Raw genomic sequence first — 27,996 nt, 5'->3', positions numbered from 1 at the left:
CAGCCGGGGGCCAGCCGCGTCCCGCCCCCCAGGTGACCGCCCTCCGGCCCCGCTGGCGGCCGCTCCCCTCCGGCCCCGCCCCGCCGCCCCACAGCCGGGCCCCCCGCCCGCGCCCCCTCCTCTCCTCACAGCCCCCTGGCTGCGGCCGCGGCGGCCCAGCGCCCGCTCCCCGCACCGCGGGCCGTAACGCCACTAGCAGCGCGACACCACCCCTCCCCTCCTCGCCGGGATCCCTGCGCCGCCGGGGGAAATAGTTCCCTCCGCCCCCGCCCGCCGGGAGAGCCCCGCGGCGCGGCGCGGCACGACGACGGCGGCGGCGAAGCCCCGGTATCGGGGCGGACGGAATCCTTCCGCCGCGCCGCCGGGGCTCCGCCGGCATCCCCGCCCCCTCGGCTAGATCCGGCCGAGCCGGCGCGGAGGGATTCCCGGGGGCTGCGCGGCGCCGGGGGAGGGGGGGCGCGGGGAGGCGGGGGGCGGGGTGAGGGGGGAGGAGGTGCCGGCGCCGCGGCGGCCCGAGGGGGGGGCGGGGAGGGGGCAACATGGCGGCTCCGTATTAACTTCCCCCCCTCGGCAGCCCGCGCTGCCGCCGCTCTCCCCCCGCCCCCCCCCCCAAGCCCTGACATGCCGGGCATGATGGAGAAGGGAGCGGAGCTCTTGGGGGGCAAGAGCCGGGCAGCCCCCAACGGCACCAAGAGCAGCAGCCCCTCCAACGGGCACTACTCGGAGCCGGAGAGCGGCGGCGGTGACAGTGGCGACGAGCACGGTGCGAGCCTGGGGCCGGCCCCGGGCCGCCCCGCCAGCGGGGGGAGGGGGGTGGCGGCGGAGGCGGCGGGAGGGGCGGCGAGCCGAGCCGAGCCGCCTCCCCCTTCCCCGCGCCGGTGCCGGGGCGGTGCGCGCTCTGCCGCCGCCGCCGTTGCTCCTCCGCCGCTGCCGCCGCGTCTGTGCTGCGGCGGGCCGGGCCGCGGCCGCGTCTGGCGGGGGGGGGGGGGGGGCGCGGGAACGCGCAGCGCGGCCCCGCGGCTGCCGGGCGGCCCCGCGGTGCTTAACGATGGGGAGTGTCTGCCGGGAGCCGCCGCCGTCCCCATTGTTCCGCTGAAATAAACTCCCCCCTCTCCCCCTCCGGCCCCCTCCCCGGCGGTCGTCGGGGCTTAATCCGCGGCGGCGGCGGGCGGGGTGGCGGGGGGGGAGGTGGCTTATTCCGCACGGCCGCGGCGAGGCGGCGGGGGCTCCCGGGCGGCGCGTCCGCCAGCCCGCCCGCCGCACGGCGGTAGCCTGGGAGGGCGCCCGCCCGCCCGGGGACACCCAAGCCGTTAATTTCTCTCCCCGCTTTGCGTTGCAGATGTAGGAATGAGGGTCGGAGCGGAATACCAGGCGCGCATTCCCGACTTCGAGCCCGGTAAATCGCCTTTTTTTTTTTTTCTTCACCCCCCGGCTGTAACCTGACATCTTGCCGCCGCCGTTCCCGGGGCGGGAGGGGATGGCTTTGGTGCTGGGGTGGGCTCGGCCGGGCGCTCTCCCGGCGGCGGCGGCGGGGTTTGTATTTATTTTGCTTTTGAGCCTTTGTGCGGCCGCCGGGGTGCCGGCGGCGGGAGGCTGGCGGGGGCAGCATCTGCTCCCTGCGCGCCCGGGGGCGGGGGGGCACCGCGGTGGGAAATTGGCACTTCATTATCAGCCGTGTTGTGTGTATCCGGCGGCGGGCGGTGAAGCAGAAAAAGGCTGGATGCCTTTTATCCCGCCCCCCCCCCCCCCCCCCTTTAACGCATATAATATATTAACGAGGTGATTTAAAAAAACCCTTCGCGGAGGGGTGATGGATGTGCTCGGGGAGGGTGGGCAGTGCTGCGCCCCGCCGGCAGCGGAGCAGACCTGGCCGGGGCGCCGGGAGGGAGATGCGCGGGGTGGGAAACTCCTGCCCCTGGTTTTGTGTGCCGTAGTAGCCTCGCTAGCCCCGCCGTGGCAGCCTGCGCTGCTCTCCTCCGCCTTCCTCACCCCCCCCCCCCCCCCCAACCCCGCCCTGAGGAATACGCTTGCATAGCCTGGTGCTCGGTTTTAGCAAGTTAATTGCTAAAATGCTGTCTGTCTTGCGTTACTACACGGAGCGGTGAGATGGTAGGAGCGTTTATCAGTTTTGCTGTAGTGGTCAGATGAAGCCTATCTACTTTCCTGTTCTCCAAACAGGCTCCATTGGTGTCAGATGATTTCCTACCGGAAGAGGATTGGGCCAGAGCTTCTCACATAGTGCCTCCTAAGGCTGGAGCGAGCCCCTCTTGCTGGGCGCAGGTCCCCACAGGCCAAAGAAAAGGCCGGGGGAAAAGAAAGGGGGAGGGTGGGATTAAATGGATGCGTGATCTTGGCATAAGGGAATGCCTTTCCCCTAGAAAGGAGCGCGCAGTCTAGGTCTCTTTGTTAATAAGACTAACCGTTTACACCCTTTATTTTTACATTCCCTACGTAAAAATAAACATAAATAAAAATTATCGTTTCTACCGTGCAGCCTGGGCTTGTTTTTCCTACAGGCCACTTAAATTAGAAAAACACATAGCGTTGTTTTTTTTTTTCTTTTGATGAAAAGAACTCTTCACCCCTTGCAGGGCAACTGAGGTTCTGTGGTTTCAATTTTGTAAACTATATATGCAATAGTACCATTGCGTTTGTAACTACAGAACTAATTTCATGCTCTCTTATAACCAGACTTCTTAGAGCTCCTAAGTATTGCTGGGGGGTGGAATTCAACTGATGCTTCTTTCCCCAATAACTACTTTATCAATTTCCTTAATGATGGAAATCTTTCCTTAATAAGTCTTGTGTAAGAGGCATGATGTATTGTATTGTTCTTCTTAGTGTGTGCATTTTGATTGTTAGGGCAAGAAGATAATAACTTTTTTTTTTGGAACACCTAAGTCTTATAAAATTTAAAAAAAAAAAAGTCCATAAAGCGTAAAAGTACAATACATACCATGTTAGCAGATTGGTTATCTGAGGACATCTCAGCAAGATCTCATGCTTTCATCTGCTGGATTTTTTTTTCCCCGATGCATCTTGAGGCATCATTTTTTAGAGATGGAAGTAATGCTGGACAAAAAGCTGTGCTCTTATCGTAGCTACACTTAGATTACTTTTTTTTTGTAGCAAATGATATAATGGGCACTCCATCATACTTCTAGGTTTGCATATATGGACATAGGCACAATCTCTAACTAATGTTAATACTGTTTGTTCTTGGAATTGTTTTAATGCCTTTTTTTGAGGGTGTACCAGCTACCTTAGAACGTGTGTTTATTTACAGTACTTTGCGTGCTGGTTTTTTAACCCCCTTGAAACAAATAGGTGGGAGAAGGGAATCAATGATGAATAAAACTAGACAGAAGTCTAAGACACGAATGCAGCCCCCTGGTACACACACAGAGTACTAACATGAGTAGAATAAATACCAATCCTTTGGCCTCCCTTGGCGTGTGTTGAAAAACATTCGTAAGCAATGCTCTAAGACAATACGTTGACAAACAAAACAGTCATGATCAAAGTTGTGATGGTAGTAAACATTTTTGTTTAACCTGGGTTCATGTATAAAATAAGAAATTTTTTAAAGAAAAAGTGAATCAGCTGTTTGTCAGTGTCTCTTGGAAGAAGTGGATTGTGGTTGGAAGCAACAATTAGGAGACGTTAGTTTAAACATGCTCTCTTACCTGTTCCCCCACCATCCCCTTTTTACAAGCAAGCCTTCAGGTAGAGCTGTAAGGGAAATAGTATTTTTAAGTGTCACCAGGTACTACTGCAATGAGATCAATTTTCTCACTGCAAAAAATGGGTTTAATAAAATAAATATCCTAAATCTCCTTACGTAATTTACTGAGTTAGTAAACCACCTCCCGCACTCCAGATTTTTGTCTCCTCCTGCTGGTTTTCCTATAGTACTTTATGTTCTTGAGGTGAAATTGTTTCTGCCTGTACTTTCTGACCCACCTATAGATGCAGCAGGATGTTACAAAGCTGGTATCCTTACGTTGCGGGCTGTTTGCATACTCTTGGAAAGCGTAGTGGAGAATGCCATCATTGGAGATGCACCATACTGTTGTGTCATCCACGCATGAGATAACTGCTAGAAACGTTTTATTCTACTCAGATTTGGACTTCCCAAAGGCTTTAGTATGAATTTTGCTTACTTAATGCTGAAATACTTATTTCCTATTTACCTTCTTCTCAGGGCTGGGGGGGACGGAGCTGTCAAGAAGAATGTTTTATACCTTTTAAGGTCACACATGGAATCCGTTTCTGTGTAGTCTTTGTAACTTTTCTCCCTCTAGTCTTCCTATATGAAAACAGGCTTTCTTAAATTGAAATTATTAAGTGGCGTGGTGAAGTATATAAAATTTTCCATTTATTCCATGCCGCCTGTCCTCGCATTCCCTGATTTTTTATTTATTTACTTATTTATTTTTAAGATTGCCAGTCCTTTATTTTAGAAATTTAGTTCTTCCTCCTGTTAGTTTCTGTGCTTCTGTTCCTAGTCTCAAAGCTTAGTCTTAGGCAGATAATGGTACTTTGTGTGCTGGAAACCAATATACTTGTAGATTGCCGTGCTGCCCTGCAATGCCCATATTAAGTCTTGTATGCTTCCAGATTTTCATTTTATCCTCAGTACTTGGAGTCGTGAACAGAACAGCATCATCTGCATGTACCTAACTTCTAATGCAAAGCTGAAGTTTAGAAAGTGTCAGTTTGCTGCTACAGTTTCTTTATTCTGGAAGCAGTGGAGAGCGCCTGAGGGCTGTCTTCAGCTAGCCCCATTTTCTGAGTGGTATCGACAGAGGAGCACAGCAGCTGGAGCACAGAAGCCTCTTCATAAGTGGCTTGAATGTGGGGTTTGGGCAGGGGGAGACTTGTATTTGAGATGTAGCTCATGGTCTTTCCCTTCCTTACTGGCTTACAACTCTGCTCTTCTAACATGCTTTGGTTAACGTGTTGCCTGGTATTTCCAGCCACTGGCTGTAGTAAGAATGGATCTTGCACATAAAGATCGTGTTGTCCTTGAGATACAACACAGTCTTTTTGGGTGGGGAGTGCTGGTCACTTGAATACTTGGGGCACAACAGACAAGAAGCAATTCTCCTAAAGGTAGATCATAAAGGTCCTGCATATGGAGATGGAGGGGTCCCTGTATTGTAGCTATGGACAATCCTGTATTGAGGACAGGCTACTTTTCTTCGAGCACAGATCTGCCTGTATGCATCCCATCCTTCGTCATCCTTGCTTTCCTTCTGGCAGCGTGAAGATGCCACCTGAAAGGAAACAGTTGTCTGATTCCTGCTGGAGAAAAAGCACTGCTTCATAAAGGGGTGTTCTGGTGGGAGCCGCTTGTTAGTCACGTGCAGGTGGCACCTCAGCAGGGGAGGGTCACCACATGCATGATCTTCTGTGGGTGCAAATGATAGGATTCTGAAACTTAAGTTTTTTCACTTTAGTACTTGAATATTCAATAGGTGATAATATCGATGATATCCACTTGTCTGCAGGTGTCTGGTTTTTTTTTTTTTTTGAAGGAAAAACTGAGGGTATACTCACGTCAAGTTTAGACATTGCTTGCTCACATTGGAATTTCAGGTTGCGTTTTCTAATGGTCCTGTTTTCTCCTCATCTCTTAGAGTGGAGTACAGGGTAGCGCTCATTTACTTGTGATAAAAGCTGAGTGGGAAGAGAAATGTTGCGCCTGTAACATGTTTGCATTACTCTTCATGAAATATTGCATTCCTAATGACTAAAAATGGCATGCTTTTTTGTTTTGAAGTAGAATGTTATATTAAGGAATTTGTTCTTATATACCAAAATTCTTTCAGAGTTTAGTACTGCTTATGCCTTGAAACTGGTACTTTATGAATGTATGTACATTTTTAACTTGTTACAGAGTTTATGGTGCATTTAGGTTATCTCTCTTACACATCTCATTTTGGAAGACACATGAGTTCTTTTAGTTTTTCTAATTAACTGGTTTTCAAGTTCACAGTCATAATGGATTTAAAGATTGCAAAGATGATAGCAAACACACAACACTGCCAATCTAAAGAGGAAAGAGCAACAAAACACAGTACATAATTAGAAAGCACTAAGTTGTTCTCTTTTCCAAAGCATTGATTTGTTTTGTTTTGTTTCCTTCAACAAGATGTAGAACCTAAATATAAAGTGCGGAAGCTTAAAATGGAGTGAAAAGTTTATTTGTTTCACTGAATAAAAAAAAATCTGTCCTTCTCCAAGAAGGATGCAAGGAGAGTTCCTCTGAGGGTGATTCCTCAAGGAATTCATACTGACACAAGTGTAAATGCTCCAATTGTTGAGCAATGTCTTAGCAAGATGAACTGTTGTAAACAAATAGATTGGAAGAGGCTTTATGTAGTAGCATACATTTGTAAAATATTCATGAAAAGTAACTATTAGTTAATGCTTTTCCAGTATTGGAGAATTTCCTTTTCTTTTACAGCATGTTTTTAAAAATCAAAGAGTCTATGATTTAGTGCTTTGTACGAAGTTGCATCAGTATTGCAAAAATTGCTCTGTCCTCCTGATAGGTTAGGTAACTTGGACTGCTTCCCTTGCTACATTGAGGTGGAGGTGAAGCACAAACAAACCAACCAAAAAAACCCCCAACCCCCCAAAAAAAACAGCCAAAGAAAAGAAGATTACTTTTACACCTAACTGCTTTCTATAGCTACACAAGTTGGTTGGCTATGAATATCAAAATTACATGGCTATGAAAACCAAACCGAGAGAGAGATGAACATAATTGCTTCTGGCATACTTATTAGTCTAGTTCCTTGTTGAAAGGATCAGGGATGGTGACTGTATTCTGCCCCCTGTCATTGGGTTTTTTCTTTTAGGGAAGCCTAACTTAACACAGTAGATCCCGATACTCCTATGATAGTGATAAATGTTAAAGTACTAATAGACAGTCATAACTTCTGGAGGACTGCTCCAACACAAGTACCTCTATATTTTGTATCCGTGCCAGCTTTAGCAATGCGCTTTAATGCTCCAACTGTGGTAACCAGGATCCTGTCTAATATCCAGTTATGACTGAACCTCATGAGAGTAGTGTCAAATTCAGCCATTCGATGTCTTAAGGAAATAATGTGGAATTAATGATTTCCCCTGTGTCCTGTCGTTCATCCGTCCCCCCCCCGTCCCCTTAGTAGTTAGGCTGGACTTCTTAATATGGTTGACTTGTACTTACTGTCCTGTGAATAGTTGTTCTCTAGATCATATTTATAAATACTGAGACTTACTTGTTTTCTTACAGGTGCCACAAAATATACTGATAAAGATAATGGAGGGATGCTTGTATGGTCTCCATATCATAATATTCCAGATGCCAAGTGTAAGTCCTTCCCTGCTTAGGAATTTGGATGCTTAAGTATAACTAAATAATTGTCTCTGGTGCGCCTGTTCACTCTTCATTTTACACGCAGTGAAACTGCAAATTAGTAAGTTAAACACAAAGCTGCTCTTTTTTATTATTATTATTTCAAGAACTCCAGCAAAAGGAAAGATCACCTTCTCTTATTTTAAGTCTTTGTTTCAAATCACGCTGTGTTGTATCATCATCAGTGTCTGTGAAACTTTCAGTTATTAATAAAAGAATAAAACATCTAAACATGAGGAGCTTGCTGCTCTAAATTTCTAGGAGAAGGAGTTGCAGTGGATAAATTCAGAAAAGATGTGTTGAGGCCCAGTTCAAGGGGAATGCTCAGGAAAAACTGAGCATTTTCTCCCTTCAAAAGTGACCTGAAATACAGGAGTCATCTGACTAAATGTGATCAATTATCTGTTTAATCTAGTTTAAACCTGCCTCCTATGCTAGAACTTCCCCATATGTAATATAGGGGAGTAAACTTTGAGGATGCAGTCATGAGAACCTGGTCCTCTGGACAGTTTCTACCTATTACCTATTGAGAGGTTTGTGTGCCTGTACATTTGAGGAAATACAGCTTCTACTACTGCAGAACAGTTAGAAATAAAATGCTCTACAACTATGCTTATTAAACACTTACTTTCTTCATTCCTTTAAAGTACAGTTAACTCTTTGCTGCAACAGTTCATGGCAAGGACATCTCTGGTTCATTTGAATAATAAGGATATAATTATTTCCTTTTGTCAGTTATGCTTCCTTTCAACTACATTTAGTTGCCACATAATTGTGAACTGTAGAAGGTGAATGGGAAGAGTTTGTTTCTTTAAAAATAAAAAAAAAGTACCCGTTGAAGATCAAAACTAGCAGGACTTAATTGCAAAATGATGGCAAGTGTTCAAGTCAAAGCTGGCTCTAGTATGGCCAAATATGATTTAAAAAATATGTTATTGGTGAATTTGATGACCTAATTGTTGAATTTTCATATTCTCTATTGAAAACTGACTTCATGCCATGGTTAAAATTAATGTTGGTCAGTGAAAACTGTATTAATATTGAGGATATGCATAATCATTGATCTAGGATCTCTTTACATTAATTTTTAACATGTTTGGGAATACGAACAGCAGAAGTAGTTCAATTAAATACTAACTTAGGTGTCTGCACCACCCCACCACCCCCCCCCAGTGTGTCTGTGTTCTTAGGAGCGGGTTCCAAGAAGGCATAGCCTTTCAATAACAGCTAGTCTCTGATTTAAATAAATAAATGATGAGCCTCTGTGGCTTTGTTGTAGTAAAAATGTGAAAGCAAGCATCTTTTTCACTGAGAATTAGCTTGTGCAAAAATTTATAAAATTAAATGTTGGATTAAAGACAGTGGGTTTATTATTAATAAAGCTATGAATATATTTAACGTTTTGGGGGACCTGGGCCTATACAGTGTATTAAGGCATGGGAAGACTGTTTTCCCATGTTAGATGGCTAATTCTGTGTCACCTTATAGCAGAACTAAAAGTACTAAAGAATAATTCTGACATTGCTTTGTTGCAGTGGATGAATATATAGCAATAGCAAAGGAAAAACATGGATACAATGTGGAACAGGTAAGTGCTATGAAATGAGAGTGCTCATTTAAAGGATTTTTTTATATAAAAGTACAACACAACTCATTTTTTTTCCCTTGGTTGCCATTAATTAACGCTGTTTCTCTTCAGGCACGGCAGCAAACACTGCAGTTAAATGGACCTGCATACAGTTGTGGTCTGGATTCTCTGCAAAAGATTGAGCTCTTTGTTTTCATGACATGCTCAGCTTGTAATGTGCACTTTTGAAAGGTTTGGTATGTTTCTTGATACACTGGGCATGTCATGCAATTGTGTGTGTATATTTAGCTAAAGAATTTCTTAGGAAAGCAGCTTACAAATTTAATGTTTAATATTGAAATTAAAATATGGTACAATTTTAAACCACTAATTGCCATAGGGACAGCACTGGAAAGGTTTCTTGCATATTTAAAAAAAAAAAAGGGCAAACCAACTTTAAGTGAGTGTTTTTTCAGAGGCAGGAAAACTGACTCAAATTCTAGGTTTTAGAGTAACAAAAAAGTTCACCTTTTTTTTTTAATAACCTTTAGTCACCATCCTGTAAAAAGTACAGGATAAAACTTTGCTAGTCTGCACTTAGTTCTATTGCAGTTTTCTTCATAAATTAACCAATTTATGTAAAAGTGAGATTACTTATTGCAAAAAAAAAAAATATTTGCTGTACAAGTGAAAACAAGTTGTATGGTCAGGTTTTGGATGGAAGCTCATAATAGCAAAGACTTGATAGTCAACTTCTGTCTGAAAAAGATGCTGCCAATGTTATGCTGTCCAGAGTACTTCCAGTTTGGTGATGTTTGTTTATGGCTTGGCTTTCGTTAGGGGAGAGAGGGAACTGAGGGATCTCAAAATAAGTCTACAAAAAAGACTGATTTTCAAAACAACTTCTGGTACACAATATTTGTGGACTGTTCACAGTGGAATAGAAATTATCTTTGCAAGAGGTGCTTGTCACTTGCCATTTTAACGAGAAAAGAGGTTTGCTGTGTCCTAGTTATTAGAAGATGTGAAATCAGGGGTTTGGAGAGCTGATGAACAACTGGTGATCATGTCTGCGCTGTATGGTTGAAACTGAGTGGATTACATTTCCCAATTCCCATGCCAGACTTGGCATCAAATCTGTTATTGATTCTCTGGCAGAAAGTCTAATCAGCATAAAAATCTTTAAGAATATCGAGAAATGAAATTATGTAAGAAAATATGTTTAAATTTCAATTTTTATTAGGTGCACATGACATGGAAGTGGCCGTGCTGTTATTTGTGGATTGGAGAGTTGTAGAAAGACCACTCTCACTTTGAACTTTCAGACTTGCATTTTGGATGATCCTCTGGCTGCTGAAAAGTATTTTTATTTTCTTTTTTGAGTGGGCTGCTAATAAAGGCCTGAAGACCTATAAGGAACTGTGTAGGTGATACATGCTTGTAAAGAAAGCAAGCAGGTCAGATTTGAGCCTATGAGCCTAGTTCATGCTACTTCAGAATTACTGCTGCCATGCCAACCTTAAATTGTCTAGCTTTCATAGCTTGAATAAAGTACAGATGAGCCCACTCTTATATTGTCTCCAAAGAGAATTTTGTAACCCGTAGTACATAGCCAATAAAATTGTAAATATATTTTGAGAAGGGGTTCTGATAGTCAAATTTTATTTTAAATAAATAAATAGTGGGTTTTTTATTTAACTTGTCTCAACATTTTAGAAAGTTGACTAAATTTCTTTTCAAAGGCTCTCGGCATGTTGTTCTGGCATAAACACAATATTGAGAAGTCCCTTGCGGATCTCCCTAACTTCACTCCCTTCCCTGACGAATGGACAGTTGAAGATAAGGTCCTATTTGAGCAAGCATTTAGTTTCCATGGAAAGAGCTTTCACAGGATCCAGCAAATGGTAAAGTAATATTTTAATCACAAGCAGTACATTTCATCACATCTCTTGGACCTATAGCTTTTTCAGTCTAATCAAAAAAGCCTTTCCCCCCACTCTCCTTTTTTAAAAATGTATACGAAATGCTTCTCTTCTTTCCATCTTATCCATGCATTTAAGATATTTGGGTAAAGGTGGTTGTAAATAGAGCAGAATTATAATCCTGGGTGGAATTTTAATTTCAAGAAGTATTAACATGTTAAGGTATTCTTCTAGCTTCCAGACAAGACTATTGCAAGCCTTGTAAAATATTACTATTCTTGGAAAAAAACGCGCTCTAGGACAAGTTTGATGGATCGGCAGGCTCGAAAACTAGCTAATAGAAATAATCAAGGTGACAGGTAAGTGTTATATTCTTAAGTAACTAACCAGAGACTGAAGTCTTTCTAGATAGAGATGTCAGAGTAATTTCCAGCCATTATGTTTCAGCGTGAACCATGTTTTTAGGTTTGAGCATTTGTGGTGATGTCTCTGCTTTTTAGCAAGGGGTTTGGTACCTGTTATATCTTTCCAGTCAGTGTGAGTTGTAATAACACACTTGACTGCTTTAATGGATAACTGTAAAAGCAAGGATTTAAAAAAACTGAAGTCTGGGGATGTGGTTTAGAAAGAATGCTTTATTTGAGAAGTCTAACCCTGTATTACTGTGTGGGGAGGAGAGTGTTTTTGTGGGTGTGGGGGTTTTCTGGGTGGTGTTTGGGTTTTTTTTGGGGGGGGGGGGTTTGAACTACAATGGAATTAAAACTGAAAGGTCAACCACTGTAAAGAGCTGTAGCAATTAGAATGCCCAAGTACTGTTTATAACAAAGCTTTATATAAATATAAATCTTATAGAGACTTAGAACTACTATCAGTCAAAGAGAATTAGAGCTCAGAATAGTTTTAAATTGTCTTGGATAGAAGAGAATGACATTTCCTGTAGTTACTATGAAATTAAAATTATATTGCACTTAGTATACTTGAGTATTAACTTGCACTTTTTAAAAAGTGATTTAATATGTTGAATGTATAAGTAACATCATCATGTTTATATTGGAAAGTATGATTTTACATCTACAGAAAACTGCCTAGCTAGAGCAAAAGGGTCTATTTAATTATATGTTACTGAAAAGAACTCCTGAAATCTAAAATTCATATGCTTACTTAGTGACCCTATAGCTGAAAAATTACAGAAGAAAATAAGTTTGCTTCTAATACAGCATTTGGGGTTTTTTTGTAATAACTAGACATTTTTATTGTTTTTTTACATTCATTTATTCAGAAATTATATTGTGGGAATGACTAGATTGGACTCAGTTAAACTAACTGTTATCTTTTCAGCCTTTTCTCTTTGATTAAATTCAGCAGATTTCATTTCCCCCCTGCCCCACAAATGGCTAGATTTTGAGCACTTTGGTGAAAAAGCAGTCCTGTGTTTTCCCATCTTATATTTGTCCCCTTTTGCTCCCCACAGACTTCAGCAAGGGTTTATTCCTACATCTGGTGCAGTGGTTTGAGAACTGATCCATTAAAACTAACATGGCAAATGAAAGGTTATTTCTAGCCTTGGTGTAGTTGACCGTAGAAGTGTCCATGCTGGCACAAGTGGTTGAATTGAAGAAAGGTGACAACAAATTTTTTGGCAGCGGTACCAGCACTGCTCAAAGTCATTCTGAAACTGGAGTTTAGGGTTGCTTGTTCATCTTGATAATTATTAGAATTTAATGAAGGGAATATGTTTGTAACAGCTCTCTTTTGAAAACTACAAATAACTTCAAGATGACATATACTTAGAGTAGATATTTTAGAGTAGATAATTCTGTCTTACCCTGATACATATTGATATTTGGGGTTAAAAAATAGATAAAATGACCAGCTTCTTATCATCTGTCCTCAGTGATGATGACGTAGAAGAAGCTCATCCAATGGATGGAAATGATAGTGATTATGATCCCAAAAAAGAAGCCAAAAAGGAGGTAACAGATAGCTTAACGGTGAATGTCAGTTTGTTTGTTTTCTGTGAATGTGTTGCTGTGAAGAATATGACTTCTAGTAAAGAGGTTTGGCTTGCAGCCTGCTGAATTCACAGGGGTTTTAGGTGATCAAGGTCTCGACAAGTTCTGATTGAAACAAAATTTTATCATATATTTTTGCCATTCTGTGGACTTAAGTGCATCTCTCATTACCTTCACTATCTCCTGAGAGATCTTCAGGTTTTGTAAAAGATGTATGCTGTAGCTACTAGGTAAAACAACATGCCCTCTACCTTTGTCTTGTTAATATGTTTACAGTTTTAGTGGTTGTGAATTATTGGAAACTAAATGTTTTGTTTGCATTTTAAAATTAAATTACATTTTTCCAAGAACAACTTCTTTTGTTCTTTCAAAGCCACAGTGAGGTTATGCATTTCAATTAATGTGTGCCTTTATTGAGACGCTTTCTACTAATAAATGTAGACAAAACCATTTTTGTCTCCTCTAATGAGCACTGACTGTTAGCTTTACAGATGAGTGCTGTGTCTGGGGTATGTTCAGGTTTTGGGTTTTTTGAGGGTTCTTTTGATAAATATTTATGAACAGTTAAGTGTGTGAACACTTGATTGTTTCCTCAATCAACTTAATGCATTTGTGATTTTCCTAAAATGGTAGAGATCATGCTTCTTGAGAATATGAGAGGTAGTGCAAAACTTCAACATTCCCATGAAGTGGTATCTAGGATTATTAATAAAACTTTGCAGTTCTACCAAAAATGATGTTGAGTAAGAGACTGATAGGTTGAGATTCCATTCTCAGCTTTGCAGTGACTTTCAATGTATCACTTTATCTAACTGCCTCAGGGGGGGAAAAAAGGACAATTACAATTAACCCTTTCTCTAAAAGGAGTTGAGATTTCTATTTTTTTAACATGCCCAGGATATGTTCTTTTAGAATTTGAAATGGCACAAGGTCCAATAATGAACATTACTACTTTTTATTCTGCTGTTGTAACAATATTCTTGCAATCTGTTGATTTGAGTTGCTGCCTAAGCCACTTCTAAATAAAGGTTATTTTGTTCAATTTACTTTCCTTAGTTATTGTTTGAATCACTACACACAGTCCATAATGAAAGTAGTGTGTTCATAGACTTCTAGGACAAATAGGTTTGCAGTTTCTGATGAGCTATTTGGATCTACATAAGATAATTTCGTGATCTAGTATTTCTGGTAGGATTTGTGTACTTTCACTTCCTAAGCAAAATATAAACTGAGTAGGCTACTTGAACATGCAGAGCAATGGAAACTTTCTGTTACCAGAGAAAACTAAAACAATCCAAACACTCTGGCTTGGCAAGAGAATATTTTCACTTTAAATCCAGATTGAACAGACAAGACCTGCAATTTCATACTGAAAGAGCAATGCAGAACCAAAAAACAAATAGTATAAATTGGTCAGAGGTAAACTTAACCTTGGGATTTTTAGATGTCGAAGATGTAAGGCTCTATATCAGCTTTCCAAGAAAGAGCAAATATCTTAAGTGCTTTTAAGATTGCCTCTATGAAGTCTGTGGACTGGATTAAGATGTTTCATTAGCTGGGAAGAGGATGTGGCAGAAGGTCAAGCATAGTAGAGCAAAATACTGTCTGCTGATCTGTACTAATGCTATGGAAAATAATAATGGCTGCTGCAATTGGTTCTCTCTTCACTGTGATCAGATGACCACCTCCTCTTAACCTCCATAGGTACCAGCAGAGAGGAGCAGTAGGGAGCTGCTTGAAGTAGCAAAAAGCCTGAATCCCATCTCTGTTCTGGTACTTAGCATTGCTTTGAATTGGAAAATCCTTGCAGGGAAAGTCATTTTTGCTTCTCTACTCCTGGTCTGTAGGGAACATACCTGGTTGCTCTATGGGAGTCATGTACATGCAGACTAGCTGTTGTGCAGCAATGCGCATTGAAGACAAAGCTGACATTTTTAGGTGTCCAAACATATCAAAACAGCAGCTACAAAGATTGCATCTCCTCTTTGCTATCCCTTTCCACTTCAAAAAAGTGAACAACAAAGGCTTAAGTTTCCTAAATTACATGAATTTTTATAATGACTGCAAAAGTAAATCCATCCTCTCTCTTCTAAATCTGAAGTCCCTTCCCAAAGCAAACAGCACTATCGCTTTCCAAGTTAAGAGTACTTGCAGCAGGGAAAAGTGTCATCTTGCATTCTTGCCAGTCCTGGTTGACTTCCCCTCATTCTTCTCCCCTGATTTTCACTTGAACTCCTCATATCTGACCAGAAATAAATGTGTAAATTCACTAATTACTTGGTTTAAACACTTTTTTATATATATACATATATTTTTTTCTTTACCTTCCATTTACATAAGAGGTTCTTGATTTTTGCCCTCTTTCACAGTGTTCAGACTGTGATTTCTATACCATGTATTGTACTTTCAGCCATGTTAAAAAGAAAGGAGGGGGGAGTTTTGAAAACTTGCCTTTCTATGAGTAATGGAGGCTTATCCAGCAGATGACTGGTATGCTCCATCAGCTCATCTGCAAGACTTGGTTTGGATACTACATGCAGAGGAGGATGTTAGCTTAAGTTTTCTTGGTCGCAAATATGACATTACAATGCTATATGATACTTTATTAAAGTTGTATATAAGATACTGTTATTCTTTAATGATTTATTTCTTGTAAATTAAAGGGCAATAATGAGCAGCCTGTTCAGACCAGCAAAATAGGTCTGGGTAGAAGAGAGTATCAGAGCTTGCAGCATCGTCACCATTCTCAGCGTTCCAAATGCCGTCCACCAAAAGGCATGTACCTGACCCAGGAAGATGTGATAGCTGTTTCCTGTAGTCCCAATGCAGCCAACACAATTCTTAGACAGCTGGATATGGAACTAATCTCATTAAAGCGACAGGTACCATGGGCTATTGGTCTTGTTTTGTTTTCATCTCAGATTGTTCTGATTGTAATGATTTTGAAGATTATCTGTGAAGATTCTGAAACTTCTTTAATGTGAGTCTTCCTAATTTTGTTCCACAGTTATCACCAGAAATGCTGGACACTAGCTGACTAGCTGTTCTTTGGTTTTGTTTTTTATGTTCATCTGCCTTTGTGGATAACATGAAACAAGATGACTTCCTTTAAAAAAAAAAAAAAAGTGTGGGGGGAGTATGGCATGAAAACAATGTTACAGATCTGGGAACAGGAGAAAACTGAAGTCACCTTTGATTTGATTTTTTTTTTTTAACTTTGTTAAAAATATTTGTGTGACAAGTGAGAATAAGACCAATGAAGCAGTGGAAGTTATGTTTATTATGCTTAAAATTGTAGCTGTTTTTCTGGATGTCCTTCCCCACATGCCATGAAAGTTTGGAGGGAGGGAAATCATGGGCCTAGTTATTTCTCTGTTTGAATTGATGAGCTTTCTACTTCTTATTAAATTTAGAAAAGCGTTGTAGTCTTCACCTTTAAGAGGACAATTGCCTGCATCCTTTGCATGAAGAAGTTAACTTTCAGTGCTTAAAGTTGAAACACAGAATCTATTCACCTTCTACGGGTACAGCCGTATGTGCATGCTTGCTTTCTAGGAGCGATGGGGCTACAAAGTCAAGGCTTATCTCCTGGAATTTCTGCCTCCCTGTAGATGGCTAAGAGCTGCCATGTTGCAAAATCATGGAGTGAATAAAGAGTTCTGTGGGGTTTTTGCTCCCTTGTATTCTTTTACAGGAGAAATGCTTCTTTCTGTCACAGCAGGACTCTGGGGCTAAATAGCATAGGTGGGTTTCACTCTTTAGCCTAAGTGTAGGTGAGTTACAGCCTTGAGGTTGTGTTTCTCTTTTTTTCTTGCAGTGATCTCAGAGACGCAGCCTTTGGAATCTCCCATGAGTTGTCTGCTTTTGTGTCCATACTTAAAGAACACTTGTAATAGCTGTGCACCGTAGTATGCAAAACTATTTTCTTACCTATGTTACCTTATGTGCATCACTGTCAGGTTTAAATGGTTAATAGATATGTACATGTACGATTTGGAAGCTCTCTCCTTTTTATAGACTTAAGATATTTTATTTAAATATTTTAAATCATTTCAAGAATCACTCTGAAAGGAAATCATGATGATCTAAGGTCAATAAAAAGCAGTCTGTCAGAAGGAACTAACTGGAAACATCTCATAAATCTTTATGGGTTTTTTTTAAGTGCTTTTTGGAGAAAGAAGTTAATGTATACGGTACATCTCACTTAGATTTCTAAGAACCAAGTTTTATGTCTAGAATATTCTGCATTCTTCTTCAAGAGCATATGCATCATTATCAAAACTTGCTTGTTATGTCCTACTTTTAATATTCCTGCAGACAAACTGTTCTTTTTGAAAGACTGGCTTAAATATTTTTCTCTCCGTAGTAAACTGTGCTGTATTTTTTTAATTTTTTTTTAAACAGTTAAAAGTAGTGAAGCCTTAAACCATAATATTTCTCTTTCTAACTTAGGAGGTACACTTGTGGCAATCCTAGTGAAGATATATGTGTAAAGTGACCAACTTTCTTTGTGGAGCTGATTAACTTTGTTGTTTTTGACCAAGGTTCAAAATGCTAAGCAAGTAAACAGTGCACTTAAACAGAAAATGGAAGGCGGGATTGAAGAATTCAAACCTCCTGAGGTAAATCAGAATAAATATTAGAACTTGTGGCCTTGCACTTACATTAGTGGGAAGCTACAGAAATGTGTTTTGCTGCAGCACAGTGTTTGCATTTCAGCAGCCCCTTAAACAGGATCCATTGAATTACATGCAGGGGTGAGTCTGTCTGGCTTCTTTACAAGAAATTAGTGGTAGGTGGAAGCATAAGAAACTGGAATGTCATGTCTGTTCATGACTACAGGGAGCTGAAATTGAGCCCTGATATATGGTTTTTTTTCTGATTAAAAGTAGCTAATGTAGATTGCTAGCAGTAAATTCTATGTTCTGTGTGCAAACATGACTATATATACATTTGGGCATCCAAAGTGAATAATTTATTCAGTTCTCTCTTTGCTTGTTTTAAAGGCTTGGATATGAAACATAACGTGAATGCAAAACACTCCGGACACCAAGTCCTAATAGTTTAGATAAATGTAACTATAAATTCAAATTCTGTCTGCATAAAGATCATTAGCTTGTGCATAAGTTATGATATAGCTGATATTAAGGACTGCAGTAAAACAGAGGAAAAACTATTGATGTAGTTCTAAGCTCAAATCCTTAAATGGAATCCTGTTCATGAAAGCAATCTTAAACTGTAAATTTACGGCTTATAAGCAAGAGATTTTTACCTATGTTACAAAATGCAGTGCAAGTAAAACACATTCTGATGCTCAGATATTTTGCAGCTGTGAAACATTTTAATGATCTTTGTGCCATTTTTCTAATTTTAATAGTCTAATCAGAAAATCAATGCCCGTTGGACCACAGAAGAGCAGCTTCTTGCAGTACAAGGTATGTTAATAGTAGTAGCGACTTGAAATCTGATGCAAAGGATCTGAAGAGGTACTCAGGTTTATGTTTGTATTTCCCTCTAATGAAAAGCTAAACTTCATCTAGTCTTACAAGAAAGTCACTGGGAAAACAGCAAAACTAGTGAGAATATTTAGGGCATTCATTCAAGCAACAGGACACTAGTCTTTCAGTTACCCATATTAAATCTCAAATAGAGAAGCTAAGCTGGGTTTAACAACTGTAGTAGTACCAATAAGTCCCTTCAATGATCTTCTAAATCACTTTACATTAATTTCTCTAGAGTGGAACACTGAAGGAATAGTTGAAGTAATAAAATTTGAAGCAAACACTTAAGACATGTCTCCGTATTCTTTAAAGTAGGAAAAAGCGGAAGTAAAACTGCTATACTGTTACTTTTCTCTGTTCACGAGGGAATAAAAGAGCAGATATCTACGCAGTGGAGGCCTTTTAAGAGTCTGAAGCTGGATATGGATACTTGACTAACAGTCTTATTGGAGAAAGAAGCAAGATTTTCTAGTTGGCTATTGATACAGCTAATTGACAGTTATTTAATTTATATGAAGGAAAACAGACTCTCGTCTTGCTTTAACATGCACTGCCTAATCAAGGAACATGCAAGGGAAATACCTGGAGAGCTTAATGCTGTCTTGAAGTCACTATATATTGACTCACTTCTATGGAACATCTTTTTAAAGATAATATAATCAGCTCAGTTATACACATCAGCTTTATTTCCCTGTATTCTTTACCTCCTTTAAAATGAAAGACGGAATTTTAGTATAAAACTTTCAGTCAGATCAGGATATCAGTGTAAAGTTGTCAGGTGTGCCAGACCTGGTAGTTATTAGCCAGATGACTGAACGTAAAGTTAGGTTTATTTTGAAGTGTGAATGGAAATGCTGAAGAGCATGGTGTGTCTGAAGTCAACTTACATGCCTCAGACTGGGATTTGCATCTCCAAACTGTTTTCTGTCCTAAGTTCATCCTCTCAGTATTGCTAACATGCTCACTTTTTTATTTTCTTCCCAAATGCAACTGAAGGAGATGCCTATCTTTAATATGGTAGTCTAGTAAGGAGAATGCTTGCTGGAGAAGGGGGGGAAATCCAGATTCATTGTGCCTGCCTTAGCATGAAAGGATTCAAATCATCTTGCATTTTCATAGTTTAGTTATCAGAGCTCTCACTAAGCATCAGTTTGGGAAGCGATAAGAGTGCATTGAGCTTTTGTTAAGCTATGGCGCTATGTGACTGACAAGGTAAATAATAAAACTGGAGCATGGGCAAAAGAATGAGGGTTGGTGATCACTCCCTGGAGAGGAGTTCTAGTCTTCAGGTCTCTTCTTTAGGGAATGTTTCATGTTTTATAAAGGTAGTCAGCCTCACTACTTTAGTGTGGGGTGAGAAATCAGGCCTTCTGGAAGAAACCTATTTTCATTGAATTTACATGTGCTTCTTATATGTATTGTTTGCTTTTTCGTCCCCTTCCTTTGCCACTGTATAAAATGGAGATGGGAGAGCACCTTAACACCCAGGGACAAAGTATTCTTATTGTCTCTCCCTTGCCTACTGCCTGGTAGTAGAGTCTCCCTCCTGGAATGAGAGTGCTATAGGCATTAACCTCCTGTCCCTCAGGCTATGGACCCTGATGTCTTGTTTCAAAATAATTGCTTGAGCTAGTAGACTTATGCATGAAGGAGCCACGCTGTCTTTTGCCCTGACTCTGTTTTTAAAAGAAAGTAGCCAAGGTTGCTGTACTAAAAGCTGCCATAATATGTGTTAGGCTTGAACTTGAAGTTGACTTAAGCATGGGGACATTGAGTTTGTACGTTTAAAATAGATCTATTTTATCAAATGTATTGATACGTTTTGGCACGTGCTTTTAATCATTTTACAGAAATCATAACCCTTAAGCAGGTAGGTGGCACTTCTATGATTTGTTCACTTGAATTCAGACGTTAAATCCTACCATGGAAATCATAGAAAGTAGTCTGCAGTAATACAATTTTGGTACTGTTTTTCCTAAACATGAAAAAACTCTTGTCATCTGTGGGCTAATCTCAAGAGATTGGCAGTAACTAAAGAAAAGGTAATGAAAAAACCCACCTTAAAATAGAGCTGAGTGTGTGATCTTAAAAGCAGCGTGGCTGCCCGCAGTGGGGTTGTGGACTCAGACTTATGATCTCTGAGCCGATCTTTTGCAGTATAAGTTGTCAGGTTACTGTTCAACTTTGTCTCAATAGTTATTGAATGTAATGGGCCAGTTCATCACTTGAGGTGTTCTTAAGTTACAAACTTTATCTATGTGTAGAAATGTATGAGCATGATCATCTTTTCAAACTAAGATCTCAGCCATATGAAAATTGCAATTGCAAAAATGTTTTAAGACTTGCTCAAAACAACAAAATTTGAATTGAAAAGCAGTACATGACTTTCATAGCATTGCAGTGGAAAACAGCTGGGACAACCAGGATCTAACTCTATGTAAGGGAGTTGCCAGGAGCACTGTAATCCCATCACAGTGAAACTGCAGCTTTCATAATCTGGAGGTTGCCGTTAACTATTTCTGCCTCGTTGTGGTGCTGTATTATATTGCTTTGGACCCAGGCTAATGTTTTGTTAGCAGCATTAAGCAGCGTAGACAGCATCAAACTTGGATTTATGAATTTCTCTTGAGTTAGACATGAAAGATGAAACGTTGTAATAGTGAGCACGCACACCTTCAAGTGCACCTTTGCCACTGGGCAAAGTTTTGAAGAGCCTGAAGGACCCCCATGATCAGGGCTACTTTCAAATGAGCTGGGAGAAAGACATTCATACATGTGAAGTGAGGCTATGCAGTCATCTTCTGAGCTTCGCTTTCAGCAACCTACTAAAATTATTCAATAACAGATTAAACCCTCTAGAAATAATTTGGGTGGTGTTTAGCACAGAGTTTGTAGAAGGATGTGTAAGTAATATGCACCAATTTGAAAGGGATGATGAGTTGGCATTAACTCTTACAGATATGCCAGCACCTTACACATAAAACTTTCATAAACATGTATTGAACTTCCTCTGTTTCTGTTGCAGCTTGAAAGGGTTCTACTACATCGTTGTGTAGAAGTCATGCTGGTGATGCTAGAGCAGTACTACATAACGCTCCGAAAAGAATCCAAAATGAGTAGTGCTGTGTGTAGCTAAACGAAGGAAGTTTTATTTTCCTTAGATAGTTCTTACAGTTGGGCTCTCAGTGAAGGCAAGATACATTGTTTTCAAGCTGTTTGCTTGGAAATAGGCTTTAAGACCTTATTTTTGACAGCTTTAATTGAAGTTAGCCAACAGGCTTAGTCGTTTTGCAGATTAAGGGGAAGGAAGAAGTATAGACAGCACAGTAACAGAAAAGGCTGAAATCAGTAAAAGTCTGAATTAGGTTTCAAACAAAAATGTGCTTTGTTCTGCTGGGTACTTCATTCACTTGATTAATTCTACAGAATGTTAGATATGTTGCAGTGGACATTTAATGATCATTATAAATTAGTAAGGGTGGTAATGGTAGGGCAATCAAAGAATATTAAAACACTGGAGGGAGTACTCTGTGGGCGCACGCAGCTTTTAAGGAGTAGAGCTGATACCTTGTACAACTGATAAAGCACAGAGCCAAATCCCTGTCTTCGCTTTGCCTGGATACATGCCCTCCCACATGGCTCTGCGAGGTCTCTTTGTTTTCTTTTCAAGGTTCTTGCAGTCAGGATAGTTGGATTCTTTTGTATGCCCCAGAAAAGATCTTCAATAATGTAGCTGGGCTCTTGACAGCTGAAACATCAGCTTCAGCTACAGAAATTGTTATTATCCTAGAGCTGAACTTTTCTCTTAAATTGCAGTGAGTATACATTACCACATCAGAAGTGCCCATTAACGAAGAAAGTAGAAAAGAGCAGAACAAGCTGAAGGTCATACTCTTCACAATTAGGTTGAAAAGTAACATAGCTTTAAGATTTGAAACAACTCTCCCTTTCTGAATCCTTTGCTTCACTTTCTGAAGTGAGGCATGAAATCAGACATAAATTTCTCTTTCTGTAATGAGACAGAGTGCCTGTGCTGTAAGCACTGTAATATGTTCCGAATGAGTTTAGTTATCAGGAGCTTCACAGAAGGAGTCAAACGGTAATTCACTCGTGCATAGCTGAGAGCAAAAAATGAGCCTTCCGTTTACTGAGCCTGGAATAAAACTCTGTTTTATTTCTTCTAGTCTCCAAACTTTTGGACACTTGTGATTAAAAATATACTTTGTGCAGCTAAAAGCTGTGGTTTAGGATGCTGGAGAGTTTGAAGATTTTTTTTTTTTTTCTCTTAAGCAGGAGAGAGGAGGAACTAGACACATACCCTAAATACAACTGAGAAAATCCATAAACTTTAGATTATAGTTCCAATTTTAGGTTAAAAACTACAGAATGCTGTACTCAAGGGGTTTTTTTTGTGTTATATGCAAATGTAGTTTTAGAACTTTAAAAAGCACATGTTGGGATTTTTGGAAAGGACAAGCAGCATTTTCTTGTGAAGTGCTTGTAAACAAGAGCGACCTACTGATGTCAATATGAAAATGAATGAAAGGAATGATGCAAAGATCGTCTGTCATGCTGCTTCTTGCTGGGGGATTTGATCCTGGAGGCTTGTGCTGGGCTGTCTTATAAACAGACACTAATAGCTTATATTTACTTACATTCCCCAAGGTGGTTGTTCCAAAACCTCAGATTCTTCTACCGAGCTCAAATGGTGAATGAAAGCTTTAAAGACTTTGTCAGGTGAATGCTTGCCGGTTGCTCTTCATAGCCTTAGTAGAGCATGTCACAAGTGGAGGAATGAGCAGTATATCGTGACTTATGGAACTGTGCCCCCCTGTTCTCCCCTGCACTTGGTCCAGTAGCTACTGCCCTCTACCACTCCTGCTGCACAGGTGTGAGCAAAGAAACATCTGCATGCAGCTGGCATGGAAGGAACCTATAGAAGCCATCAACATTTGTCACTTGACATTTCTAGTGTTATACCCTGTTTACAGCTGTGTACACATGCTTGGTCACCCTCTCTCCCCATCTTGAACTTGTCTTGGGCTTCTGCCCTTACTGCAAGCACACTGAAGGACTGACTTTATTCATCAGAGGCCAGATCTCTGGTTTTAGGTTGGGAGGCTTGGTGAGTAAGCCAGGATCTTTAAGAAGAGTGGGTAATGACCTTTTAATAAAGTTCTTGATTTGTATGTTGATAGCTGTGCAATTAAAAATTATTTTGTTTTAATGGAAATTGAGGCCTTCTCCTAATTGAGAAGTCCTCCTAATTAGTGAGTCCTTGGTTTGCAGGTCCCATAGGTTCTCTCTATAAATACAACACACGTAGCTGTGTCTGACTGATTCTTCACAGCTATGTTATTTACTTTGCCTTCCAGGTGTCCGAAAATATGGTAAAGATTTTCAAGCTATTGCAGATGTAATTGGCAACAAGACTGTTGGCCAAGTGAAGAACTTCTTTGTAAACTACAGGCGTCGGTTTAACTTAGAGGAGGTATTGCAGGAATGGGAAGCGGAACAAGGAACCCTGGCTTCTAATGGTGATGCTTCTGCTTTAGGGGAGGACACAAAAAATACTTCTAATGTGCCATCAGGAAAGAGCACTGATGAAGAAGATGAGGTGTGTTTTGTGTACCAGAAATAAGTAAGCATGGGTTGAGGAACAGCATTTTATTTAGTGATATAATGTAAGGTTAACTGGTGTGGAGTGGCAAACCGCATTCTAAAGAATGATGATGAGCTTGCATAGAACTTCAGCCAATGTCGTTAACCAGCTGGGAGCAGGACTGCACCTTTCATAGTGACGATCACGTTACTGTTTTATTGTTAAAATACAGTTCTTGTTCTAGAAAGAAGACTCTTGCTTCATAAATATTTTTAGTTCTGCTGTCTATAATGTTTTGGTTGGTGATTTCTTTTCAGTAACTTCTCAGTTTTTTGTTTTTGTTTTTTAAATGCTGTTTCCTGTGTAGTGGACAGTGGCAGCCCAACTGCATCGCGTTCTGGCTGGGACGGCTGTTCACGCAGTCTTGTCTTTGTCCTTTGTGCAGGCACAAAGCACTCCGGCCACTCAGTGTTTAGGCCCTTCACCTCCAGCACAGGCATCTGCTCCAGCACCTACCGCTCCCATGGCAACTTTAAATCAGCCGCCCCCGTTACTTCGTCCAGCGCTTCCTGCTGCTCCTGCTCTCCATCGTCAGCCTCCGCCACTTCAACAGCAGGCGCGATTTATTCAGCCAAGGCCGACTCTAAATCAGCCTCCCCCACCGCTCATCCGCCCAGCTAATTCCATGCCTCCTCGTCTAAACCCAAGGCCAGTGTTAACCACGGTTAGCAGCCAGCAGCCACCCTCGCTCATCGGAATTCAGACAGAATCCCAGTCCACTCTGCACTGAAGAAATAAAGCAGAATTATGCTAACTCCTACATTTGAAAAATTATATCAATGTACTTTTTTTTTCCAAATAATGAAGGGGAGAAAAGAGCAAGCCTTCACAGGTATCAGACCAGTTTTACAGAGGAGCAAGCTAATAACTAGAAATGGAACCACGTGAATGACCACCTGTATAAAAATATTTTTATGTCGAAGACTTGTACAGCAGAACAATGCCTACGATACAGCCCTCCTCTATATGAATAACTGTTGAAGGAAGCTAACTTCTTAAATGAATAAATGTTCAACACACCAAGATTTTGTTTAACTGATTTTTACTCTATTTATTTTATTACAGTTCTTTGTAGTCAAGCATCTAACTACAGGAAAGTAGTCTGGCAAATCTAGGAATAGATAATATTGTAGGAGACTTAAATGTAGCGTTGGGGTTTTTGTGTGTGTATGTGTGTGTTTTGGTTTTTTTGTTTGTTTTTTTTTTTTACTTTTTAGTGAAAAAAAAAAATGGCCTTCGGTTCAGAATCTTTGGCCCTGTTTAGACAACAGTAGGAGCATTTCACGCACTTGTAAAATGTAGGTGTTTCTTCTCTTCATGTTTTTCCCAGAACATTTTTCTTGTTTAAAAAGGTACTGTCTTATTAAATACTCCTCTGAAAGAGTATTCTGAAGACTCAGTGAGCTATTGTACCAAACCTACTAAATCTCACGCCTGTTCTACTCATAGAAGTTAACTGAAAACAGGAGTCCAGTTCCCTGCTGCAATCTCTCTTGTGGGCTGGCGTGGAGAGAGAGACAGTAACTCCCACCACCCAGGGGGATGACAGGAGAGGAACCATATAGCAAGAACCATTAATTTAATTTGTTATTCCACTAATTCTTCTAACTTAAGTACAGTAGAATTTCATTCCTCTGAGAATGCCTGTCTGCAGTTCACACATATTAGATCATTGATACCTTGCCTAAGAATTCATGAGTGAAGTATAGAGGCTGATGGTGGTAGTAGAATATTGTGGCAATAGAGTTACCTGCTGCTGGCCCAGTCTTACTGTTAAATGATTATTTTTGATTTCTGCTATTTCTGGTGGAGTTGTTAGCTGGGTTGAGGCTGGGGCAGTGGGGGGGAGGGTTGGTTGTTTTGTTTTATTGATTAAGTAAAATCTGCATTTGGGTATTAATTATTGTTTCCAAATTTTAGGAGATTGAAAGGTTTTCTTTCCACTGCATTCATTAAACTGTTCCTGAAACCTTGATTTATGCCCAGCAGTGTTCTGGGGGGTTGTTTTAGTTTGTGTTTTTGTTTGGGGTTGTGTTTTGGTTTGGTTTGGTTTTTGGTTTTTTTTTTTTTTTTTAAAGTAGATCCCTCTACCCTCCAAGTAAAGCAGGCTGCAAATTTGAGTAGCAGTGTTTGAAACCGTGTGATCTGAATCAAGCTATTGAAAAATATTGCATTCTTGACTATGTAATGACATTCATGTTGACTACCATACTATTGTAGAAAATTATTATTGCTTATAGCTGAAATGATGTTTGAAAATCCTTTTAAATCCATTCTGTTATTAACTAGATTTGCCCTTGACTAAAATGAGACTTTATTTGAAAATGGAATGTGCTCTCCCCAGGCTTTTTCACAGATAAATTGAATGGTCTGACGATCAGTTTAGCAGCTGGCCTAAGTCTTTTTTCATGTGCAAAGGGAAGTTCTTATAGGATCAGATCCTATTTCATTTGTAAATCTAGTATTAAAGTTTGATAGTTGTGGCCTGACTTGCAGTTAAGGTGTTGACCTTTATGGTTTAGTTCTTCATTTAAAAATATTTCCAGACCAAACTTGAGAGACTTTCCTTTCCGAGCAGCTTTCACTAGTGTGCTGAGGCCTCATACAAAAGGTCCTTTTTACAGCTTTTCTTTTGCATCAGAGTAGATGTTTAGCCACTACGTGAGCATCAGATGACCTCTCGTCTAAAAAAAAGCAGCATTGTAAAACAAGCACTGAGGAGTTCATGGTCACTGAAACTTGTGTTCTGGGAGTCGTAAGTGTCCCCTCACCAGCTACACACAAATCTGGCTGCTCTCCAGCCTTTAAAACTGATACAGAACTGACCTGGTACATTTTGATATCCTAAGTATCTCAGTTTAATTGTTAACAGTGATAAGATACATCTTCAGGATTTCTTTTTTCGTTTGTTTGGGGTTTTTTGGGGTTTTTTGGTTGGTTTTTTTTTTTTTTTAGCATTGAGTCTCCCAGTTGTGTGTATTGTACCTTTGCTAATTTTTGTCTTGTCTCTTGTCGATAGACTTCAGTATGCAGAATGTTGGGTGTTGCAGTACAGTTGGCCACCACCAACTGCTATAAAGCTGTTCAGTACATTGTAATTCCGTTTAATCTTGTTTAAATATTCTATAACTGGGCAAAGGTGCTGTATTTGAAGGGGGGAGGGAGGGTCAGAGATAGGTAGTATTTCTTAATTTACATACACTGTAGCACACAGTAGGGAACTCCTAGCATTTGTAGTACTAAATAAGTATGTACATAGCAAAATGTCTTTATTGTGTGCTTTGCAGAATATGTGCATACAGTTTGCACGTCCTGTTTTTGGGGGGTAGGGTTTGTTTTAAGCAGTGTTTGCCTGGAGAGTGATATGCTTGCTGCTTAATCAAAGGATTAAAGTTTCAAAGAAATCTGTGTCTTCTATTTTTATGTACCTTGTAATGGTCTAATATGTTAGGGCCCTTATACTGTGATTCTCTTCTAAATTCATTTATATTTTTTTAAGAATTAGAAATAAAATTATACAACGGTGTTGATTTCAGTGGGGAATTTCTTTTGCCATATCTAGTCTCCTGTTTTGTAATGTAGTAATGAACTCTGACTTCAAGGTTGGCTTAATTTTGTCACTTTAAAAAATGTAAAATGTTTGCACACTAAAGTTTGGCAGAGAACGTGTATCCTACATTGTTCAAAGCTAATGTAACTACAGCTTTTTGTACAGTTTATTTTAGTTAATAAAGCAAAACGGTACTAAAAAATGACAGATTTTACAAATGCAAGGCATAATCTGAACGACGTCTTCTAGGAACAGCACTTATAATATGGATGTACAAGAACTATCAGATTTAATTGTTGCACTTTAAATCAGAATGGGTATGAAGTTAAGCAGGTATTTCTGCATTAATAAAACAATCACTAAACGTTGCA

The 27,996-nt window shown here is 40.4% G+C and overlaps 1 protein-coding gene across 5 annotated transcripts; it reads left to right on the top strand.

Moving 5' to 3' along the window:
* The first annotated feature begins 473 nt into the window (after positions 1-473).
* RCOR3 (REST corepressor 3) lies at positions 474-27,996 on the top strand. 5 transcript variants are annotated; one of them, XM_087775820.1, is made up of 12 exons: positions 474-763; positions 1,340-1,396; positions 7,289-7,366; positions 8,947-8,999; positions 10,721-10,882; positions 11,135-11,259; positions 12,795-12,873; positions 15,576-15,794; positions 17,457-17,534; positions 18,290-18,347; positions 23,789-24,030; positions 24,461-27,996. In XM_087775820.1, exons 1-12 carry the CDS (start codon positions 622-624, stop codon positions 24,803-24,805), a joined length of 1,638 nt encoding a protein of 545 aa, XP_087631946.1. In that variant the 5' UTR covers positions 474-621; the 3' UTR covers positions 24,806-27,996. The 5 variants fall into 5 exon arrangements, with proteins under 5 accessions (XP_087631946.1, XP_087631945.1, XP_087631949.1 ...); XM_087775819.1 differs by having other exon boundaries at positions 12,795-12,891; XM_087775823.1 differs by lacking the exon at positions 23,789-24,030.

The sequence above is a fragment of the Nipponia nippon genome, unplaced genomic scaffold (genome assembly GCF_047370975.1).
Source record: "Nipponia nippon isolate SJK-2023a ecotype South Korea unplaced genomic scaffold, ASM4737097v1 scaffold_4, whole genome shotgun sequence".
Lineage (NCBI taxonomy): Eukaryota > Metazoa > Chordata > Aves > Pelecaniformes > Threskiornithidae > Nipponia > Nipponia nippon.
Note: the sequence above shows the minus strand (reverse complement) of the source record. Positions and strands in the feature narration are given on the sequence as shown.